This window comes from Aotus nancymaae, unplaced genomic scaffold (genome assembly GCF_030222135.1).
Source record: "Aotus nancymaae isolate 86718 unplaced genomic scaffold, 86718_ANA_hifiasm-v0.15.2.pri h1tg000131l, whole genome shotgun sequence".
Taxonomy (NCBI): Eukaryota; Metazoa; Chordata; class Mammalia; order Primates; family Aotidae; genus Aotus; species Aotus nancymaae.
In genome coordinates, this window is record NW_026988546.1 from 8,768,043 (window position 1) to 8,788,615 (window position 20,573).

The 20,573-nt window shown below is 40.5% G+C and overlaps 1 protein-coding gene across 1 annotated transcript in view; it reads left to right on the top strand.

Moving 5' to 3' along the window:
* SLC9A2 (solute carrier family 9 member A2) overlaps nt 1-20,573 on the top strand; it is a 94,397-nt gene that overhangs the window by 22,915 nt on the left and 50,909 nt on the right. Inside the window, exon 2 of the mRNA XM_012471501.3 lies at nt 13,957-14,420. Within this exon, the coding sequence (XP_012326924.2) occupies nt 13,957-14,420 (464 nt within the window). The remainder of the gene's footprint in view (nt 1-13,956; nt 14,421-20,573) is intronic.

The window sequence follows — 20,573 nt, forward strand, 5'->3', positions numbered from 1 at the left end:
CTCTCAGCAAGACCAATGCAGAAGTCAGGTGATTTCTGCATTTCCAACTGAGGTACCAAGTTCATCTCATTGGTACTGGTTAGACAGTGGGTGCAGGTGACAGAGGGCAAGTAAAAGCAGGGTGGGGTGTTGCCTCACCCAGGAAGTGCAAAGGGCTAAGGAACACTCTCCTCTAGCCAAGGGAAGTCATGAGGGACTGTGCCGTTTAGGGACTGTGCTATCTGGCCCAGGTACTATGCCTTTTCCATGGTTCTTGCAACCCACAGACCAGGAGATTTCCTCATGTATCTAGACCAACAGGACCCTGGGTTTCGAGCACAAAACTGGGCAGCTGTTTGAGTAGACACTGAGCTAGCTGCAGGTTTTTTTTTAATACCCCAGTGGCACTTGGACCCCAGTGAGACAGAATGTTTTACTCCCCTGGAAAGGGAGCTGAAGTCAGGAAGCCAAGTGGTCTTGCCCAGTGGGTTCCACTCCCACAGAGCCCAGCAAACTAAGAACCCCTGGCTTGAAATTCTCGCTACCAGCACAGCAGTCTGAAGTAGACCTGGGATGCACGAGCTTGGTGGAGCGAGGGGTGCCCACCATTACTGAGGCTTGAGTAGGTGGTTTTTCCTTATACTGTTAACTCTGACTGTGCAGAATTCACCACAGTATGGCAAAGCGTCTGGGGCTATACTGCCTCTCTAGATTCCTCCTCACTGGGCAGGCCATCTCTGAAAGAAAGGCAGTAGCCCCCATCAGGGGCTTATAGATAAAACTCTCAACTCCTTGGGACAGAGCATTGGGAAGAAGGTACGGTAGTGGGCACAGCTTCAACAGACTTAAACATTCCTGCCTGCTGACTCTGAAGAGAGCAGTGAATCTCCCAGCATAGTGCTTGAGCTCCGCTAAGGGACTGACTGCCTCTTCAAGTGGGTCTCTGACCCTCATGCCTCCTTACTGGGAGACACCTCCCAGCAGGGGTCAACAGACATCTCATAGAGGAGAGCTCCAGCTGACATCAGGTGGGTGCCCTTCTGGGACAAAGCTTCCAGAGGAAGGAGCAGGCAGCAATCTGTGCTGTTCTGCAGCCTCTGCTGGTAATACCCAGGCAAATAGGTTCTGCAGTGGACATCCAGCAAACTCCAGCAGACGTGCAGAAGAGGGGCCTGTTAGAAGGTAAACTAATAAACAGAAAGCAATAATGTCAACATCAACAAAAAGGACACCCATAGAAAAAACCCATCCAAAGGTCATCAACATCAAAGATCAAAAGTAGGTAAATGCATGAAGATGAGAAAAAACCAGTGCAAAAAGGCTGAAAATTCCAAAATGCCTCTTCTCCTCCAAATGATGCAACTTCACTCTAGCAAGGGCACAAAACTGAACGGAGAATGAGTTTGAAAAATTGACAGAAATAGGCTTCAGAAGGTGGGTAATAAAAAACTCTTCTGAGCTAAAGGAGCATGTTCTAACCCAATGTGAGGAAGCTCAGAGCCTTGATAAAAGGTTACAGGAACTGCTAACTAGAATAATCAGTTTAGAGAAGAACATAAATACCTGATGGTGCTGAAAAACACCGTGCGAGAATTTCGTGAGGCATACACAAGTATCAATAGCTGAATTAATCAAGCAGAAGAAAGGATATCAGAGATTGAAGATCAACTTAATGGAATAAAACGTGAAGAAAAAAATAGAGAAAAAAGAATGAAAAGTAATGAACAAAGCCTCCAAGAAATATGGGATTCTGTGAAAAGACCAAACCTACCATTGATTAGTGCACCTGAAAGCGATGGGGAGAATGGAACCAAGTTGGAAAACACTCTTCAGAATATTGCCCAGAGAACATCCCCAACCTAGCAAGACAGGCCAACATTCAAATTCAGGAAATACAGAGAACACTACTAAGATATTCCTCAAGAAGAGCAACCCCAAGACACACAATCATCAGATTCACCCGGGTTGGAATGAAGGAAAAAATGTTAAGGGCAGCCAGAGAGAAAGGTCACGTAACCTACAAAGGGAAGCCCATTAGACTAACAGGAGATCTCTCTGCAAAAACTCTGCAAGCCAGAAGAGAGTGGGGGCCAATATTTAACATTCTTAAAGAAAACAATTTTCAACCCAGAATTTCATATCCAGCCAAGCTAAGCTTCATAACTGAAGGAGAAACAAAATCCTTTACAGACAAGTAAATGCTAAGGGATTTTGTCACCACCAGGCCTGCCTTACAAGAGCTCCTGAAGGAAGTACTAAATATGGAAAGGAAAAACCTGTAACAGCCACTGCAAAAACACACCAAAATATAAAGACCAATGACACTATGAAGAAACTGCATCAACTAATGTGCAAAATAAACAGCTAGCATCATGATGACAGGATCAAATTCACAATAACAATGTTAACCTTAAATATAAATGGGCTAGATGCCCCAATTAAAAGACACAGTCTGACAGATTGGATAAATAGTCAAGACTCACTGGTGTGCTGTATTCAGGAGACCCATCTCATGTGCAAAGACACACATACGCTCAAAATGAAGGGATGGAAGAATATTTACTAAGAAAATGGAAAGAAAAAAATAAAATAGGCATTGCAATCCTTGTCTGTGATAAAACAGACTTTAAACTAACAAAGATCAAAAAAGACAAAGAAGGGCTTTACATAATGGTAAAGGGATCAATGCAACAAGAAGTACTAACTATCCTAAATATATGTACACCCAATACAGGAGCACCAAGATTCATAAAGCAAGTTCTTAGAGACCTATAAAGAGATTTAGACTACAACACAATAATAATGGGAAATTTAACATGACACTGTCAATATTAGGCAGGTCAACGAGACACAAAATTAACAAGAATAGGCACAACTTGAACTCAGCTCTGGACCAAGTGGACCTAATAGATATCTATAGAACTCTCCACCCCAAATCAACAGAATGTACATTCTTCTTAGCATCAAATAGCATTTATTCTAAAATCAATCACGTAATCAGAATTAAAACACTCCTCAGCAAATGCAAAAGAACAGAAATCATAACAAACAGTCTCTCAGACCACAGTGCAATCAATTTGGAACTCAGGGTTTAAGAAACTCACTCAAAACCGCAGAACTACATGGAAACTGAACAACTTGCTCCTGAATGACTACTGAGTAAATAATGAAATTAAGACAGAAATAAATAAGTTCTTTGAAACCAATGACAATAAACACACAACATACCAGAATCTCTGGGACACAGCTAAAGCAGTGTTAGAGGGAAATTTATAGCATTAAATGCCCACATTAGAAAGTGGGGAAGATCTAAAATTGACACCCTAACATCACAATTGAAAGTACTAGAGAAGCAAGAGCAAACAAATTCAAAAGCTAGCAGAAGACAAGAAATAACTAAGATTAGAGAAGAACTGAAGAAGACAGAGACACAAAAAACCCATCAAAAAATCAATGAATCCAGGTACTCGTCTTTTGAAAAGATTAACACAATAGATAGACCACTAGCAAGACTAATGAAGAAAAGAGAGAAGAATCAAATAGACACAATAAAAAATGATAAAGGGAATATCACCACTGATCCCACAGAAATACAAACTACCATCAGAGAATACTATAAACACTTCTATGCAGATAAACTAGAAAAATCTAGAAGAAATGGATAAACTCCTGTACACATACACCCTCCAAAGAGTAGACCAGGAAGAAATTGAATCCCTAAATAGACCAATAACAAGTTTGAAATTGAGGCAGTATTTAATAGCCTACCAAACAACAAAAGCCCAGGAACAGTCAAATCCACACCTGAACTCTACCAGAAGTACAAAGAGGTACTATTCCTTCTGAAACTGTTCCAAACAATAGAAAAAGAAGGACTTCTCCCTAACTCATTTTATGAGGCAAGCATCATCCTGATACCAAAACCTGGCAGAGACACAACAAAAAAGGAAAATTTCAGGTCAATATCCCAGATGAATATTGATACAAAAATCCTCAATAAAATACTGGCGAACCCAATCCAGCAGCACATCAAAAAGCTTATCTACCACAATCAAGTCAGCTTCATCCCTTTGATGCAAGTCTGGTTCACCATATGCAAATCAATAAACATAATCCGTCACATAAACAGAACCAATGACAACAACCACATAATTATCTCAATAGATGCAGAAAAGGCCTTCAATAAAATTCAACACTCTTTCATGCTAAAAACACTCAATAAACTAGGAATTGATGGAACATATTTCAAAATAGTAAGAGCTATTTACGACAAACCCATAGCCAAAATCATACTGAATGGGCAAAAGGTGGAAGCACTCCCTTTGAAAACTGGCACAAGATGAGGATGCCCTCTCTCACCACTCCTATTCAACATAGTATTGGAAGTTCTGGCCAGGGAAGTCAGGCAAGAGGAAGAAATAAAAAGTACTCAAATAGGAAGAGAGGAAGTCGAATTGTCTCTGTTTGGAGATGACATCATTGTATATTTAGAAAACCCCATTGTTTCAGCCCCAAAACTCCTTAAGCTGATAAGCAACTTCAACAAAGTCTCAGGATACAAAAATCAATGTGCAAAAATCATAAGCATTCCTATACACTAATAATAGACAAACAGAGAGCCAAATCATGAGTGAACTCCCATTCACAATTGCTACAAAGAAAATAAAATACCTAGGAACACAACTTACAAGGGATGTGAAGGACCTCTTCAAGGAGAACTACAAACCACTGCTCAAGGAAATAAGAGAGGACACAAACAAATTGAAAAACATTCCATGCTCATGGATAGGAAGAATCAATATCATAAAAATGGCTATACTGCCCAAAGTAATTTAGAGATTCAATGCTATTCCAATCAAGCTACTATTGACTTTCTTCACAGAACTAGAAAAAACTACTTTACATTTCATATGGAACCAAAAAAGAGCCTGATTAGCCAAGACAATCCTAAGCAAAAAGAACAAAGCTGAAGGCATTATGCTACCTGACTTCAAACTATACCACAAGGCTATAATAACCAAAACAGCATAGTACTGGTACTCAAACAGATATATAGAGCAATGGAAGAGAACAGAGGCCTCAGATAAAACACCACACATCTACAACCATCTGATCTTTGACAAACCTGACAAAAACAAACAATGGGGAAAGAATTCGCTATTTAATAAATAGTGCTGGGAAAACTGGATAGTCATAAACAGAAAACTGAAATGACCCCTTTCTTACATCTTGCACGACAATTAACTCAGATGGATTAAAAATATTGACATATAAAACTTAAAATCATAATAACCCTAGAAGAAAACCTAGGCAATACCATTCAATGCATAGACATGGGCAAAGACTTCATAACTAAAACACCAAAAGCAATGGCAACAAAAACCAAAATTGACAAACGGGATCTAATTAAACTAAGGAACTTCTGCACAGGAAAAGAAATTATCATCAGAGTGAACAGGCAACTTACAGAATGGGAGAAAATTTTTGTAATCTATCCATCTGACAAAGGTCTAATATCCAGAATCTACAAGGAATATAAACAAATTTACAAGAAAAAAACAACCCCATCAAAAAGTGGGTGTAGGATATGAACAGACATTTCTTAAAAGAAGACATTTATGAGGCCAAGAAGCATATGAAAAAAAGTTCATCGTCACCGATCATTAAAGAAATGCAAATCAAAACCACAATGGCAATCCTTAAAATGAGAAGAAACAACAGATGCTGAGGATGTGGAGAAATAGGAACACTTTTACACTGTTGGTGAGAGTGTAAATTAGTTCAACCATTGTGGAAGACACTGTGGTAATTCCTCAAGGATCTAGAACCAGAAATACCATTTGACCCAGCAATCTCATTATTGGGTATATCCAAAGGATTATAAATCATTCTAATATAAAGACACATGCACACGTGTGTTTATTGCAACACTATTCACAATAACAAAGACTTGGAACCAACCCAGATGCCTATCAATGATGGACTGGGTAAAGAAAATGTGGCACATATACATCATGGAATACTATATAGCCATAAAAAAGAATGAGTTCACGTCCTTTACAGGGACATGGAAGAATCTGGAAACCATCATTTTCAGGAAACTAACACAGGAACAGAAAACCAAACCTTACATGTTTTCATTCGTAAGTGTGAGTTGAACAATGAGAACGCATGGTCACAGGGAGGGGAACATTACACGCTGGGCCTGTTAGTGGGTGGAGGGCAAAGGGAGGGAGTGCATTAGGACAAATATTTAATGCCTGTGGGGCTTAAAACCTAGATGATGGATTGATGGGTGCAGCAAACCACCATGGCACATGTATACCTACGTAACAAACTTGTACCTTCTGCACATGTATCCCAGAACTTCAAGTAAAATAAAAAAAATTTTTTTAAAGAATTACTTTGTTTTTTTTTTAGATTATTTTTGCTTAATGTTAAACCCTTTGACCTTCAGGGAATTTTCCACAGTTGTAGAAGTAAAAAGAAGCCTGTAGGTATGTGTTTGCTATTTCTATCTGCCTGTTCCTATAATACTGGTTAAATTATGCTTTCTTTCCTTATTATTGTACAGCTTCTTACTTTATATGACATTCATTTAACTCTGTACATCATTGTCTGGATTTGCTATTTCATCCCTGAGATCCATTATGGTGTTAATAAGAACATACCATGATGTGTTTAGCTGTGGTGTGGGGGAGTGTGGCATCATACTCTGTGAGAAGTGATAGCTCTTCTCTATCTCCCTAGAAATTGTCTTCTAGCTAAATCATGCTATCAATCTGTCAAGCTCCATGGTATTTTTTAAAGATTTCTGATTGGCATTTACCATATTTGGTTTCTCTCCTAAAATTTTCTGTCTTCTTAGTGCTTTCCATCTCAGTAAATAACCCCACTCTACACATTTGTTGTTGAACCACAAACTGTGGATTCATCCCTGATCATCAGGATGATCAGCAGCACGTTCTGTTGTAGCAGCTGTTACAATACACCCCTCATCCCCACTCCAGTCATACTCACCACCACCTTAATGGATGGAAGCCACTCTCAGCTCTCTCCAGGATTGCTGAAAAAGACTCCTCCCTGGGCTGCCTGCTTCTGTTTTTCAACAGCAGCAGTGTTTTTCAATGCTGGGGACCTGCTCATGACATTCCTCTGCTCAAAAGCCTCCTTGCTCTCAGGAAATATCCAACGTCTGTCCCAGGGCCACAGGCTCTGCAGGCTCTAGCATTTTTCTGTCCCTCTGTCCTCATTTCTTACCTTGTTCTCCTTCACTCTCCAAGTACCGGCAGAGTGGCCTCTTTACTCAAGGTGCTCCCAACTCAGGGCTTGTGCCCTTGTTCTATTCTTCCCTGCTCTGGAAAGTTCTTCCACTGTGTTTCACACCTTCACTTCATTCAAGGCTTTGTTCAGGTGCCACTCACCAGTGAAGCTTCCCTGACCACATTGATGAGAATTCTCTCATCAGTCAAAAAGATTATCTCACTGGTCTCTGCTTTTGTCTGCAGTGCTCATCACTGCATGCTACTATGCCTTTATTGGCTGACTGACTTATTTTCTATTTCCCACACTAGCCTGCAGCTCTCCAGTGCAGAGATTTTGTTTAACACATTGCTGCACCCCAGCACTTGAGATCTCAATAAATACATAATGAATGACAAAAACCATTGAATGAGGTTGATAATTTTTATGGCTTCCTCTTTCTCTTGATCATATATAATGCCTCAATATTCTTGATGTATAAAGCTTTTCTTAAATTTTCTAATAATATTATGTGAGCCATCTGCAAAAGATATGGGTTTTGTTGTTGTTGTTGTTGTTGTTGTTATATGTAGGAGTTCTTTTTCATTGCTAAATACTCACATTCAGTCATTCGCCTCTCCTTGTCCTGGCTGGCTTTTTCCAAACTCTCTTTATGGGATCAAACATGGATCCCTTTGAAATTTCGGTTGTTCCTAAATGTTTTAGTCACATGCTTAAAGAAAACATACTTATTTTCACTAGTGGTTAATCATATCTGTTTGGTTTAACTCATTGGGCAGCCTTGATCTGCTTTTTTCCAAAGCCAGTCTCTGGTTCTTTGCTTTCTTGGGAGGGACTTCTCCCTGTCACTACATGGGCAGAAGACAGGGTGGTTCTGAGGTTTCTTCACTAGGCTCCCGCATGCTCAAAGAAGAGAGGCAGCTCTTCAGAGATATGGCTCCTTCCTGTTGGCTCAGCTCTCCCCTCCCCTGCAGCCCAAGCACCTCGTGACCAGGCCAGTAATGTTTCTCTTTCCCATGGCACCCAGCCTTTCCTCAAACCTGTGCTTGGCTTCCTCCCCTTTGGAATGTGAAAATCCTCATCCAGCAATCTTAATACCACCTTCTCCATGAAGTCTTCTTGAGTCTCTGCTTCTGAATGAACTCCCACCCCCCCACTTTTCATCTCCTTCTTAATAGCATTTATCACTTTCCATCTTGTGTTATAATGATTTGTGCCCTGGTCCTATCTTCTGTGCCAGATATAAGCTCCCTGAAGACAGGGCCCACTCATGATTCAACCCCACATCCTTTAGAGCCTTGTACATAGAAGGTACTTAGTAAATATCTGATTAAGAGTTTAACTTAGTGTTTGTTGCCTTTCAAGTTTGGATGAATGGACTGAGTTCATTATAAGTTTTCTTTCTCTTTGTAAGTGGCTAAGTCGTGTGGAAAAATTAGATACCATCTAAGTTCTGCTTTGGAATAATCCCAACAATTCTTTAATGTCTCATTTTTATTTTTTCAATTATTATTGGAAATGCTTTATAAACCTAGTAATTAGAGCATTTTTTAAAACTTCTGTGTTCCATGGCAGAACTATTTTTTGTGGAGTAGTTAAATGTATCTTTCAGTCCCAGCTTATGACTGAATGTTATGACAAATCCACATTCACATATAATAAGTAGTTTGTGTAGGTCGGTCAATTGTTTCATTTATTGAATTCTGTTCTATTTCTTTGATGTATTATTTATTTATTTGTCTGCTCACTTGGCATGTACAGGTACTTGTCCTGCACTTCAGTGGTCTCCAACCTTTTTGGTACAAGGGACTGGTTTTGTGGAAGACACTTTTTCCATGGACAAGGGTGTAGGGGAAGGTTTCAGGATGATTTAAGTGCATTACATTTATTATACACTTTATTTCTATTATTATTACTCTGTAATATATAATGAAATAATGATACAACTCACCATAATATAGAATCAGTGGGAGCCCTGAGCTTGTTTTCCTGCAAACAGACGGTCCCATCTGAGGGTGATGGGAGACAATGACAGATCATCAGGCATTAGAGTCTCATACGGAGTGTGCAACCTAGATCGCTCACATGTGCAGTTCACAATCGGGTTCATGCTCCTATGAAAATCTAATGTTGCCACTGATCTGATAGGAGGCAGAGTGCAGGTGGTAACGTGAGTAATAGGGAGCAGCTGTAAATACAGATGAAGCTTCACTCATTCACCTGCCACTCACCTCTTGCTTTGTGGCTTAGTTCCTAACAGGCCACAGACTGGTACCCACCCATGGTCTGGGGACCCCTGCTGTATGTAACACAGGTTTGGAAAATATTGTTGAGCCACTAAATGTCAATTCTTTTTTCTTTAAGCCCGCCTAAGATACACAACATGTATTAGGTTTGTGTTTGTTTACTCAGAGCTAGTGCCTTCTTTCCTGAGGGCTTTCTCTCTGCCCACACTGCTAACTTCCAAAGGGAAGTGATTGTGCTACTTGTTAATTAGAATTGTGGTTCTTTGGGCCAGGTGCGGTGGCTCCTGCCTGTAATCTCAGCACTTTGGGATGCTGAGGTAGGTGGATCACCTGAGGACAGAGTTCAAGACCAGCCTGACCAACATGGGGAAACCCCATCTTTACTAAAAGTACAAAAATTAGCTGGGCGTGGTGGTGCACATCTCTAGTTGCAGCTATTCAGAAGGCTGAAGCAGGAGAATCGTTTGAACCTGGGAAGCAGAGGTTGCAGTGAGCCAAGATCATCACGCCACTACACTCCAGCCTGTGTGACAGAGCAAGACTTCATCCAAAAAAAAAAAATTGTGTTTTTTGTCCTTTTCGTTTTTTGAAACTGATTTTGTGCATTGTTGGTGGTGCTGGTGGGGTTTTCTCTGATTTGGATTTTTACATTGTTGCCCTTTGTTGACCTGGCTATCTGAAAGCTTTCTGTGTTGTTTCTCTCTTTGCTCTCTTCCCAAAATTTGGCAAATAGATTATTTTAGGTATAATGAGAAAATAGTGAATGAATTGGACTGCTCTTAGTTATGCACAGATGTTTAGTACTTAAGCTCACTTAATTTCAACACTTGTATGCAGAGAGATTCTATTGCAATTAAAATAAAGTAGTAAATCTTATATACGTCCATTCTCACAGGGTTTTACCTGCTAGTAATAAAAATAGAATGACACAAGGTACAATGCTTGAAACACTATAAACAGAAGTTAGCAGGAAATACAGGAGCACTAGGTAAATTATAGCCTTGGGGCTAAATGCACTCTTCAGCCTGGCTTTGTATGACCCCTGGGCTGAGAATAGCTTTTACATTTTTAAATAGTTAACTAAATCAAAAGAAGAATATTTTGTGACATAAAAATAAAGTTGTATGAAATTCTAGTTGCTATGTCGATGAATAAAGTTGCATTGGAACATAGCCAGACTGATTCATTTCAGTGTTACACTTTTTTGTTTCTTTTGCGACGGAGTCTTTCTCTGTCACACAGACTGGAGTGCAGTGGGGCAATCTCGGCTCACTGCAACCTCTGCCACCCAGATTCAAGTGATTCTCCTGCCTCAGTTTCCCGAGTAACTGAGTCTATAGGCATGTGCCACCATGCCAAGCTTTTTTTGTTTGTTTGTTTTATTTTTAGTAGAAATGGAGTTTCGCCATGTTGGCCAGGCTGGTCTCGAGCTCCTGACCTCAAGTAATCTATCTGCCTTGGCCTCCTAAAGTGCTGGTATTACAGGCATGAATCACCATGTCTGGCCCATTTCAGTATTATCTATGGCGACTTTTGCACTTATCGCCACGTGTAATTGTAACCATCAGGCTGAAAATATTACTATCTGGCCCTTTACATAAAAATATTGGCAACCACTGGACTACACAGTAGGCTGTACTTGCAGTAGCCTGTGGACAGCTTTGTAAAAGTCATCCAAAAATTCCTTTGCTTTTTTTTCCCAATAACTGATACATTTGTCAATGACTGATACATTTTTTCCCAATAACTGATATATTTCTTGATAATATCAGGTAGGATGATGATTCCAGGAAAACAAATTTTCTTTATTCAAGTTCATTTCTTTAAGAAATACTTGGGGGGGAGGCATAAATGCATGCACCTTTGTAATTTTTTTATTTTATTTATTTGTTTTATTCTGTGAACAATGAAATTTAAGAAGCCTTCTTTTGTCTGTTGTCACTAATTACTTAGCTGATGAGTTTTACTTTGGTAGTTCATAAAACACAGACACCTACCCAGAAAATCTTTTATGCCATCAGAGAGCATGTTACACAACAGTTTCTCTGTTTATGTTCACCAAAAATCACTGAACTAAGATCTCGTGTGACGGCCCTTCATTTACTCTCTTCTTGCCCACAAAACAATTTGGCAAACTCAGTAATTGCTGTCCTTTTTTATAAAAGGGTTATTCAGGTCAATTCTGGGTGACCCAAGTACTCATTTAAGAAAGGAGTGCTGATTTTAAAACATGAAACCATCTGATTTTTTTCAACAAGTGTCCCTGGGTTTGTTACTATTCTTTTCTGATTTTGTTACCACCAGATTTTCCTCCATCTCGCTTCCTTCATGTCTCCTTTGACCCACTGTTCTGCGCGGGTGGGTCTTCATTCTAATTGCACTTGCATTTATTTTGCCATGTTTTATTGGCTGCTTCTTGGTTGTTTCTCCTTCCCCAGGCTTCTGGTCAGTATCAGTCTCACTGCCTGAGCACTGCAGGCATGTTGGCCTCTGAGATGCATTTCAGCAGTGTCTGTTCCTTCCTCTCTCTCTTTTCCCCAGTTTACCATGCTCCAATCTTAGGAATGAGAATATCCTTTTGATCCAGCAAGAGGAGCAGCACCCCATGTGAAAGCATGGGTCTCTGAGACTGCTGGGTCAGTGAAAGGAAAGAAAAAGGTGAAAGAGGAAATGGGAGCCTCCAAAACCTGGCCTCATCCATTTTCCTGTTTGTCTCCATGGATCCTACGGCTTCTGTGCATTTCTTTAAAACTATTTTCTCTTGCCTTCTTACGTAGAGAAGGGGAAGGCAACTAAAATTTGGAGGCATTTGTGATGTTACAGGCACAGTGGTTAAGTACTATGCCTGCTAACCAACCAGCAATGCTGAGAAGCCTCTGTGGTAAGGGCTTTCATCCCACTAATGAGGAAGGAGTCCTCATGGTCTAATCCCCCCTTAAATGCTCCATCTCTTAAGGCTATCACATTGGCAACACCCGAGTTTTAGAGGGGCCCCACCAAAGCATAGCATTCTCATATTGTGCTTTAGTTCTAAAATGTATTGAATGCCTGCAGGATGACTGCTGTTCCTGCAAATAAGTGTTACCCAAACTTAAGCTCTGTGCAGTGATCGTCGTGTGTTAAGTCACTTTCCACATTGCCTCCATGTGCTGGCCCAACGCACATCTCCCACCTCTTCCCCTACCAGCCTCCTCCTAACACGCTCTCTTTTAAAGCCCCAATGGGCTTTACCACGAATTAAAAGGTGGATACTTCCCATCATTTTTCCATTTACTAGAAGCCCCTTCCTGCCTCTGTTGAATGCCTGTCTTTTAAGCCCTGCCCGGATATTGCCCTACTCTGGGTCTTCCTCAGCAGACTTCCTCTTCCTTTGTTCCCATAGCACATGACTGAGGCTTGACCACACGTTGCCTTGTATTAGAGTAGGTCATAAATACATTTTGGGATCTTGATTGGGAACTCTTTGAGATTAGCGATCATGGCACATCTATATCTCTCATAGAGTAGTTACTTGAAGCATCTTGAAGAATTGATGGGGTTGTCTCTGAAGGAGTAAACGTCTCAAAAATAAACCTATTTAGTGTTCCAAATGCAAGAATCAGACACTGAAAATAAATAAATAGGAAACGTTTCTGAATGCCACAGATGACAGTAGTAATCTAAAAATGGCCTGTGACCTGACCACCTTGGTAGTAAGACCCTGGATCTCTTTCAGCTTCAATTCCCACTTAAATTCTTACAAAGCATGAAAGTAACTTCCATGCCTACACATTAGGGTTTTTGCAAGGATGAAATGAGATGTTATATCTGAAAATATTTTGGAAATCACTGAATTATTTCACATATAAAATTGCGCTGGGTGCTGTGGCTCATAACTGTAATCCAAGTACTTTGGAAAGCCGAGGTGGGAGGATCACCTGAGGTCAGGAGTTCGAGATCAGCCTGGCCAACATGGCAAAACCCCGTCTCTACCAAAAATACAAAAATTAGTCAGGCATGGTGGTGCATGCCTGTAATCCTATCTACTCAGGAGGCTGAAGCAGAGAGAATTGCTTGAACCTAGGAGGCAAAGGTTGCAGTGAGCTGAGATCGTACCACTGCACTCCAGCCTGGGTGACAGAGCGAGACTCCATCTCAATAATAATAATAATAAATTACATTATTCCATTTCCACAGTTCCAATGTTTAAGAAAAACTTGATAGGGGTTTAAAAAATAAAAACTGTACAATGTAGATAATGTGTTACAATTTTGATGTAACATTAATTTTTTTCCTACATGTGCTTTGTGAATAGTCTTAAAGAAAACATATGGTTTGCATTATAATCTAGGAAACCAGTCTAAAGACAGTGATACTGACTTAGGAGATGGTGAAATAGGACCCACTGGTTCTGACAAAGGGAACCAATTTCCAATCTCCAAAATTCCTCCATAACCCAAGTTCTGTGTCTTTATTTTTTCCTTACCAGGCTTCCATCTGTATCACAAGTTGCCCACAATAGTGCCTGAGAGCTGCCTTCTTATAATGGTTGGACTTCTACTAGGCGGGATTATTTTTGGCGTTGATGAGAAGTCTCCCCCTGCCATGAAGACTGATGTGTTTTTCTTGTACCTCCTCCCACCCATCGTGCTGGATGCTGGTTATTTCATGCCCACTCGCCCATTCTTTGAGAACATTGGCACCATTTTCTGGTATGCAGTAGTAGGGACACTTTGGAATTCCATTGGCATTGGGGTGTCTTTGTTTGGTATCTGCCAGATCGAAGCATTCGGCCTCAGCGACATCACTTTGCTCCAGAACCTGCTCTTCGGCAGCTTGATCTCAGCTGTGGATCCTGTGGCTGTGCTTGCCGTCTTTGAGAACATTCACGTCAATGAGCAGCTCTACATCCTGGTCTTTGGCGAGTCCCTGCTGAATGATGCAGTAACAGTGGTGAGTTTCACATTCATGCTGCATGACTCCAACAGGTGGGGGCTGCCTGGCCACCTACAGTGGCTCTCTGCACCTCTACTGACAGGGGCGAGACCCTGCACACAGGGCCATTTCATGAACAGTTGCCCAGAGCCCTTCATTTGGTTTAATGCTCTGATGTCACTGTCTTAAAATTCTTAGTACTTTTAAATTCATTATTGATGATTTATTTATCATCATAAAACTGACTCCTCATTTTCATTTTGCACAGGGCCCTGCAAAATATGTAGCTGGTCCATGTTGACAAGGCCCTATTCGTGCCAGAGGAACATATAATTTTGGCCTTTGCAACTCTGATGATTTATCATTTTGGCATTTTCAAAAATGATGTCTTTGATCATAATTTAAAAGACTTCACATCCCAGAGTTCTTTGTGAGAAGAAATACTGTCAGTATCCAATGTGTATACTACAAGTGAAATGATGATATCTACTAAGTGCCATTCTCTATCTGGGGATGCTTTAGTTATTACGTTAATGATTTTACGGAAAGTTTTTGTCACATGCTCACTGCTCACTTTCTGTTACTATTTAACCAGCGCATTTCTGGCCCTCATCACCTTCTCATAAGTGAGTATTTATTCAGAAAGCACAAATTATTTGCAATTCTATCTTAGATGACATATAATTAGAGTCAGAGGCTGTTATGATCTTAAGGTTCGCAGAATTTACTTCTACCCTGCCTTATGAACACAGGCAAAGGTTGAGAGAAGGGATGAGAAAGACTCTCCCCTCACTCACAAACCTACAAAGAGCTCTGTCTCCACCAGTTAAAGACACTCAAGTGACGCTCGACTGATAACTCAGTTAGGTAGCACTGATGATGCTGTTTTTTGTTAGCCACAGCTCAGTAGTCATAAAAGTGACAGTAATGATAGTCACTAACTTGTGAATGCTCCCTTCGTGCTCAGGTCCGTATGACAAATTATGAAACGGGCAGTTCTCCCATATATTCAGATAAGAAAATTGAGGGAGAGCAGGGTGTGGTGGCTCATGCCTGTAATCCTAGCACTTTGGGAGGCTGAGGTGGGCAGATCACAAGGTCAGGGGTTCGAAATCAGCCTGACCAACATGGTGAAACCCCATCTCTACTTAAAAATACAAAAATTAGCCAGGCATTGTGTCACACACCTGTAATCCCAGCTACTTGGGAGGCTGAGGCAGAAGAATTGCTTGAACCCAGGAGGCAGAGGTTGTGGTGAGCCAAGAGCGTGCCATTGCACTCCAGCCTGGGCAACAAAGCGAGACTGCATCTCAAAAACAAAAAAGAAAGAAAGAAAAAAGAAAAAAAGAAAATTGAGGCAGAAAAAAATTTAATTACAAATTAACGGACTTAATTTTAATTCCCTCTCCACTTGCTCTTATCATTAAAATGTCATTCCTGATTCATTTAAAAGTCTACATAGTAGGCCGGGTGCAGTGGCTCACACCTGTGGTCCCAGTACTTTGAGAGGCCAATGCAGCTGATCACTTAAAGGTCAGGAGTTCAAGACAAGCCTGGCCAACATGGTGAAACCCTGTCTCTACTAAAAATAAATTTTAAAAAATTTAGCTGGGCATGGTGGTAGGTACCTGTTATCCCAGCTACTAGGGAGGCTGAAGTGGGAGGATAGCTTGGACTAGGGAGGCAGAGGTTGCAGTGAGCCAAGATCAGGCCACTGCATTCCATCCTGTGCAACAGAGTGAGACTCCATCTCAAAATAATAATAATAATAATAAAAGTCTACATAGAAACCAATTTATTCTCTGTTAGCCTGTATTCTACTGCATAAACAAATCTTCAGAATGAATAAAATATCATCTCTAAGGGCATCCATTAACTTCATGTGAACATTATTATATAGAAGATAATTTATGGATCACAATTTGTAGTATAGATGCTAAGATAGATATTTTAAGACAGCTAAGTTACCTCACTTAAGTAACAAAATCCACTTCATATATTTCATTATTGATTAACTGAGTAGTCATTAACTTACCAATATCAAATTTTAACTGGGAAACCGCCATAATAGTAGAGACATTTTACAACTCATTCTAATTTCCAGAGGCAAAAGGCATGAAGTTTTCCATTCTGACTTATGCTTGATATGTAAATTTTACCCTGTTGAGGGAGACTGCGGACATTTGAATGTGGAATTCCTGGAGTGAGTCTGTTTAGTGTAAAGGGAACTTTACAAATAAATAAGCAGGCCTGTTGCAGCCCTTCTAGGACAGCTCAGTAAAGTTAGTTTCAGAATGACACACCAGGCTTCCACACTGCTTTCCTGTCTCTGATCAGATTTTTATTCAGATATCTCAGTAGTCCATTCTTTGAGTTTATCCCAAATCAAATCTCAGGAAAGGATCTGGCTAAGTCACTGTTTAGAGTGTGCAAGGGTAGCAGGCCCTCTAGATGCACACAGTGTGCTTCCTCTCAGGAGGCACGGAGACACAACGTGGTTTCATGGAAAGAAAGAGAGGGTTGACCCAGGGAGGGCAGGGAGCCAAAGTGAGAGCTTGTCCTTCCACTTGGAAGGAGGGCACAGACAGAGCGAGGCCCTGGCTGGTGCTTTGAGGTGTAAGCCCTTGCCAAGGAGTGGCCAGAGCCTATCAGTCAGAACCACTGTCATGATTTCATATCTAAGAACCTCCCTTGGTAACTTCTTTGCCCTGGCTGAGAGTCTATGGACCCTCAAAACCAGATCCACAAGGTATCAGGGCATGCCCACAGGTTTGCTGAAGAATAAACTACTAGATGTTTTTCTCACTGAATTGGCTGAGTACTGTACTGAATTGAGCATGTGTTAGGAATAATTAGAACCATGCTGTCAAAAATTCTAACTTTATCTCCTAGTCAGGTACCTTCAAAGAAGAGAGGTGGGGATGTTTTGTGGACGATTCTTTGAATCATTCATCCAGTCCTATCCCTAGTAGAGGTTCAAGGAACTCATGGACTTTGGAAAGTTATTAAAAATATGGACCATGATGCATACAGCAAAAACTATGAGTCACTAGGAGTTGCAGATAAAAGAATAGGGTTCATCGGAGAAAATTCATTATCAGAGCATATAATCTTGAGGATAGGTAACATGGTAGGTTAGTGCAATTAACTCCTTTTCCAAATTATGATAAATTCAACATTGAGCTAGAAAAGCTGAAGCAAAGAAAATTTAGCATATAAATGTCTCAAAGCAAGAGAAATCTATCTTATAAATTGCAGATGAAACACTTCATGCTGTTGTGCAGGGCTGTAGGAGATTAGAAGTAAGTAGAAACATGACAAACAATTGAAAAAAATAAAGGTGTGATTTTTAGATAGGAGTTTTGTGTTTTCCCTTAGAATAAATGTTTTATGAAAACTTTCCAAAATTTTCCTTATCAGACAAAGAGTTTTCAAGTTCCCAGTTATCAGAGAACTCCTATCATTTCCACATAGTTCATAATCAAATGATTTATGTTCCCATGACAAATTCTAATGTCATTTCTAGAACATGTTAATGCAGCCACTGAGTATTCTAATAAATTTTCCAAGAAGACTTAAAGAGTTTCCTCTATCTGCTCATAACCAGGCTTGGCTAAGGAGAACTGGCTCTGTATATAGAGTCCAGTAATGTACCTCAGAGACCCAGTCACTATGTGCTGTGGAGTGGAAAGTAACTTTAGAAAGATGAAGGGTCAGCAGTGGCCACTTGGATCTTAATTTTGATTTTGCAAATAGCAGAATAGATTTAAAATTTCGTATGCAAAATTATTACCCTTTATGTTCTATATAAGAAGAAATTACTGGAATATTATTTTTTTCTGGAACAGAGCCATTCTGATACACAATTGTATTTGCATAATTCGCATCCTTGCTTTACATGATTTCACAGAATGAGTGTGCTTTTAAAATCAAAGTTCAAAGTTCATAAATCCTAATTTTAATATATATATTTGAAATTAAAATAATCATAAGCAGTATATCTTTCATTATTTGAAAGATATCAGAGCCGTCAAATTAGCCCATGACAGAATTTAATACACAGGTATCACTGACATTTTAATCTAAGAATACAAGTGTCAAGGGGAGATCAACTTTGCACCCACTCATTAGAGACATTCATAGCCCATATACATAATATATACACATAACACATACACCTATATAAATTTAAACTCCAAAACACTTTTCTGGATAGATTTCCTTGTAATACAATTAAAGGATTTAGCTGGAATGAACTAAGTGTGTGGTTACGGCCAGTTGTAACTAGAAGAATTTTATCTCATGCTGATCATGAACTAGGTATCGGATTCAGCGTAAAAACAAGTGGGAGGTTGTGGAAAGCTTTCTGGTTGTTAAGGTAACGCTTCTACCTAAGATATTTGCTCTGACACTGCCGTGGCATCTCAGACAGGAGAAGGATCAAAATGGAGTTTTGGCCCAGTGTGCTGAGAAGACAGTGCCTGTGACCCATCTTAACTCTTTGCAGAGTCTGAAGGGGAATTTAAGACAGGCTGTACCTTTGATAGATGTGATGCACTGAGTTGCCAGGAAAATAGCTGTGTAAGGATTAGGAAGGTATGCCCCAGCTGCAGATGCGCATTATCCTGTGGAAGGAGCACCTGGGCTTCCCTCAGAGAACTCTTCAGGGCATTGGATGGACTAGGGTGTGGAGATGAGAGGGAGGAGAAGGAGGAGACTCAGCTCTGTGCTAAAATAATTCCTAATTTTGTTGGGGACACGAGGCATTCACTCAAGACGCAGCACCAATAACTCAAGATGCAGCACCAATAGCACAAGATGCTGAGTGTTCTGGGAGATCGTCTGTGGTGCAAGAGGTCAGAGGGCAGGGTCTTTGCACAGGCTGGAGAGGTCCGGGAGGGCTCCTGGGGGCAACAGCAGCTTCAGCTGTGCTCTGGAAGATAGGTAAAGGTTCCCTAGGTTTAGAGGCACAGTTGCCGGCAAGAGAAAGGACAAGGAAAGTAAACACGGAGCAGGAGTGAATAAAAATGGTGTGTTTTATGGAACAGTGAAATCCTTTGCAACTGAAGTGTGTTAGAAAGCAGTTAAAACACACATGCACGCACACACACACACAGGTACCAGGTGTTTTGAGACTATTAGGCCTTCCTGAAGTGAGGCCTAAGATTTTAATCTTGAGAGTGAAAATGGAACGGCAGCCTTTGAAGGAAGTAGGCCTTGTGGTGGCTGCAGTGGGATTAGAGTGTAGAAGAGACGAGCCTCCCAGGTGCAGGCTGGAGACAGAACTGTGGTGCTCGAGTTGCCCTGGAGAGAGGCTGTCCATGCAGAAGCGGATGGCTGGGAGACCCGCCTCTCCTCTAGGACGCTGGTGGCTGTCCCTTTTGTCTTTGGGTGTTTGAAGGCAAGGGATATATATAGCACATCTCTGATCCTGTCTTAGGAAGTAACAGTGGCATGTTGATGTGAATGAAAACCGATGCTGAGAGCAGGTCCAAAGTGGAAGTGGATGCTACTTGGAGTCATTTTCTTCTCTGTCTGGCAAATAATGATGGCTTTAAAATATTTAAGTGTTCAGGAGAATGAGTCTCTTTTGTTCTTCTCTGAAGTCACTTCTTGGTGGTAGGATAGCAAATGATCTCTAGTGTTACACCAACAATTAGGGAGAAGGAAAAGTTCACTGTTTTCCAGGGACTATTCCACTATTTTTCAAAGCCAGCAGACATTTATTGTCATCTACTAGGCAACATGGAAGATGTAAATTGTAATAAGGTGTTGATTGATCACAAGGAGCTTATAATCAAGTAGAAAAAAGGAAAGAATAACATATAAAACCCATATCATGGTAGGCTATGACCATAAAGTGAGGTAGAAAGATGACCATAAGTATTAAATAATTGACCATAGAAAGAGTGAGATGGCATTTGCCAGGCCACACACTGTTTGGCAGGGAGTATGACTTCACTCTCCTGTGGTTGAACCTTAAACAACTTAATCAGGAGGTCAGAAGACCTAGATGATAATATTGCCTCTGGCATTTTGTGTCATTTGACCTTGAACAAATGGGATCAGTTTTGAGTTTCTCAGAGCCCACATGAGGATGTAGCATAGGCTTTCTCCCTAATGTCCTCATCAGTCGGTTTTCCTACAGATTCCAGGTGCTCCCAGAGTTGT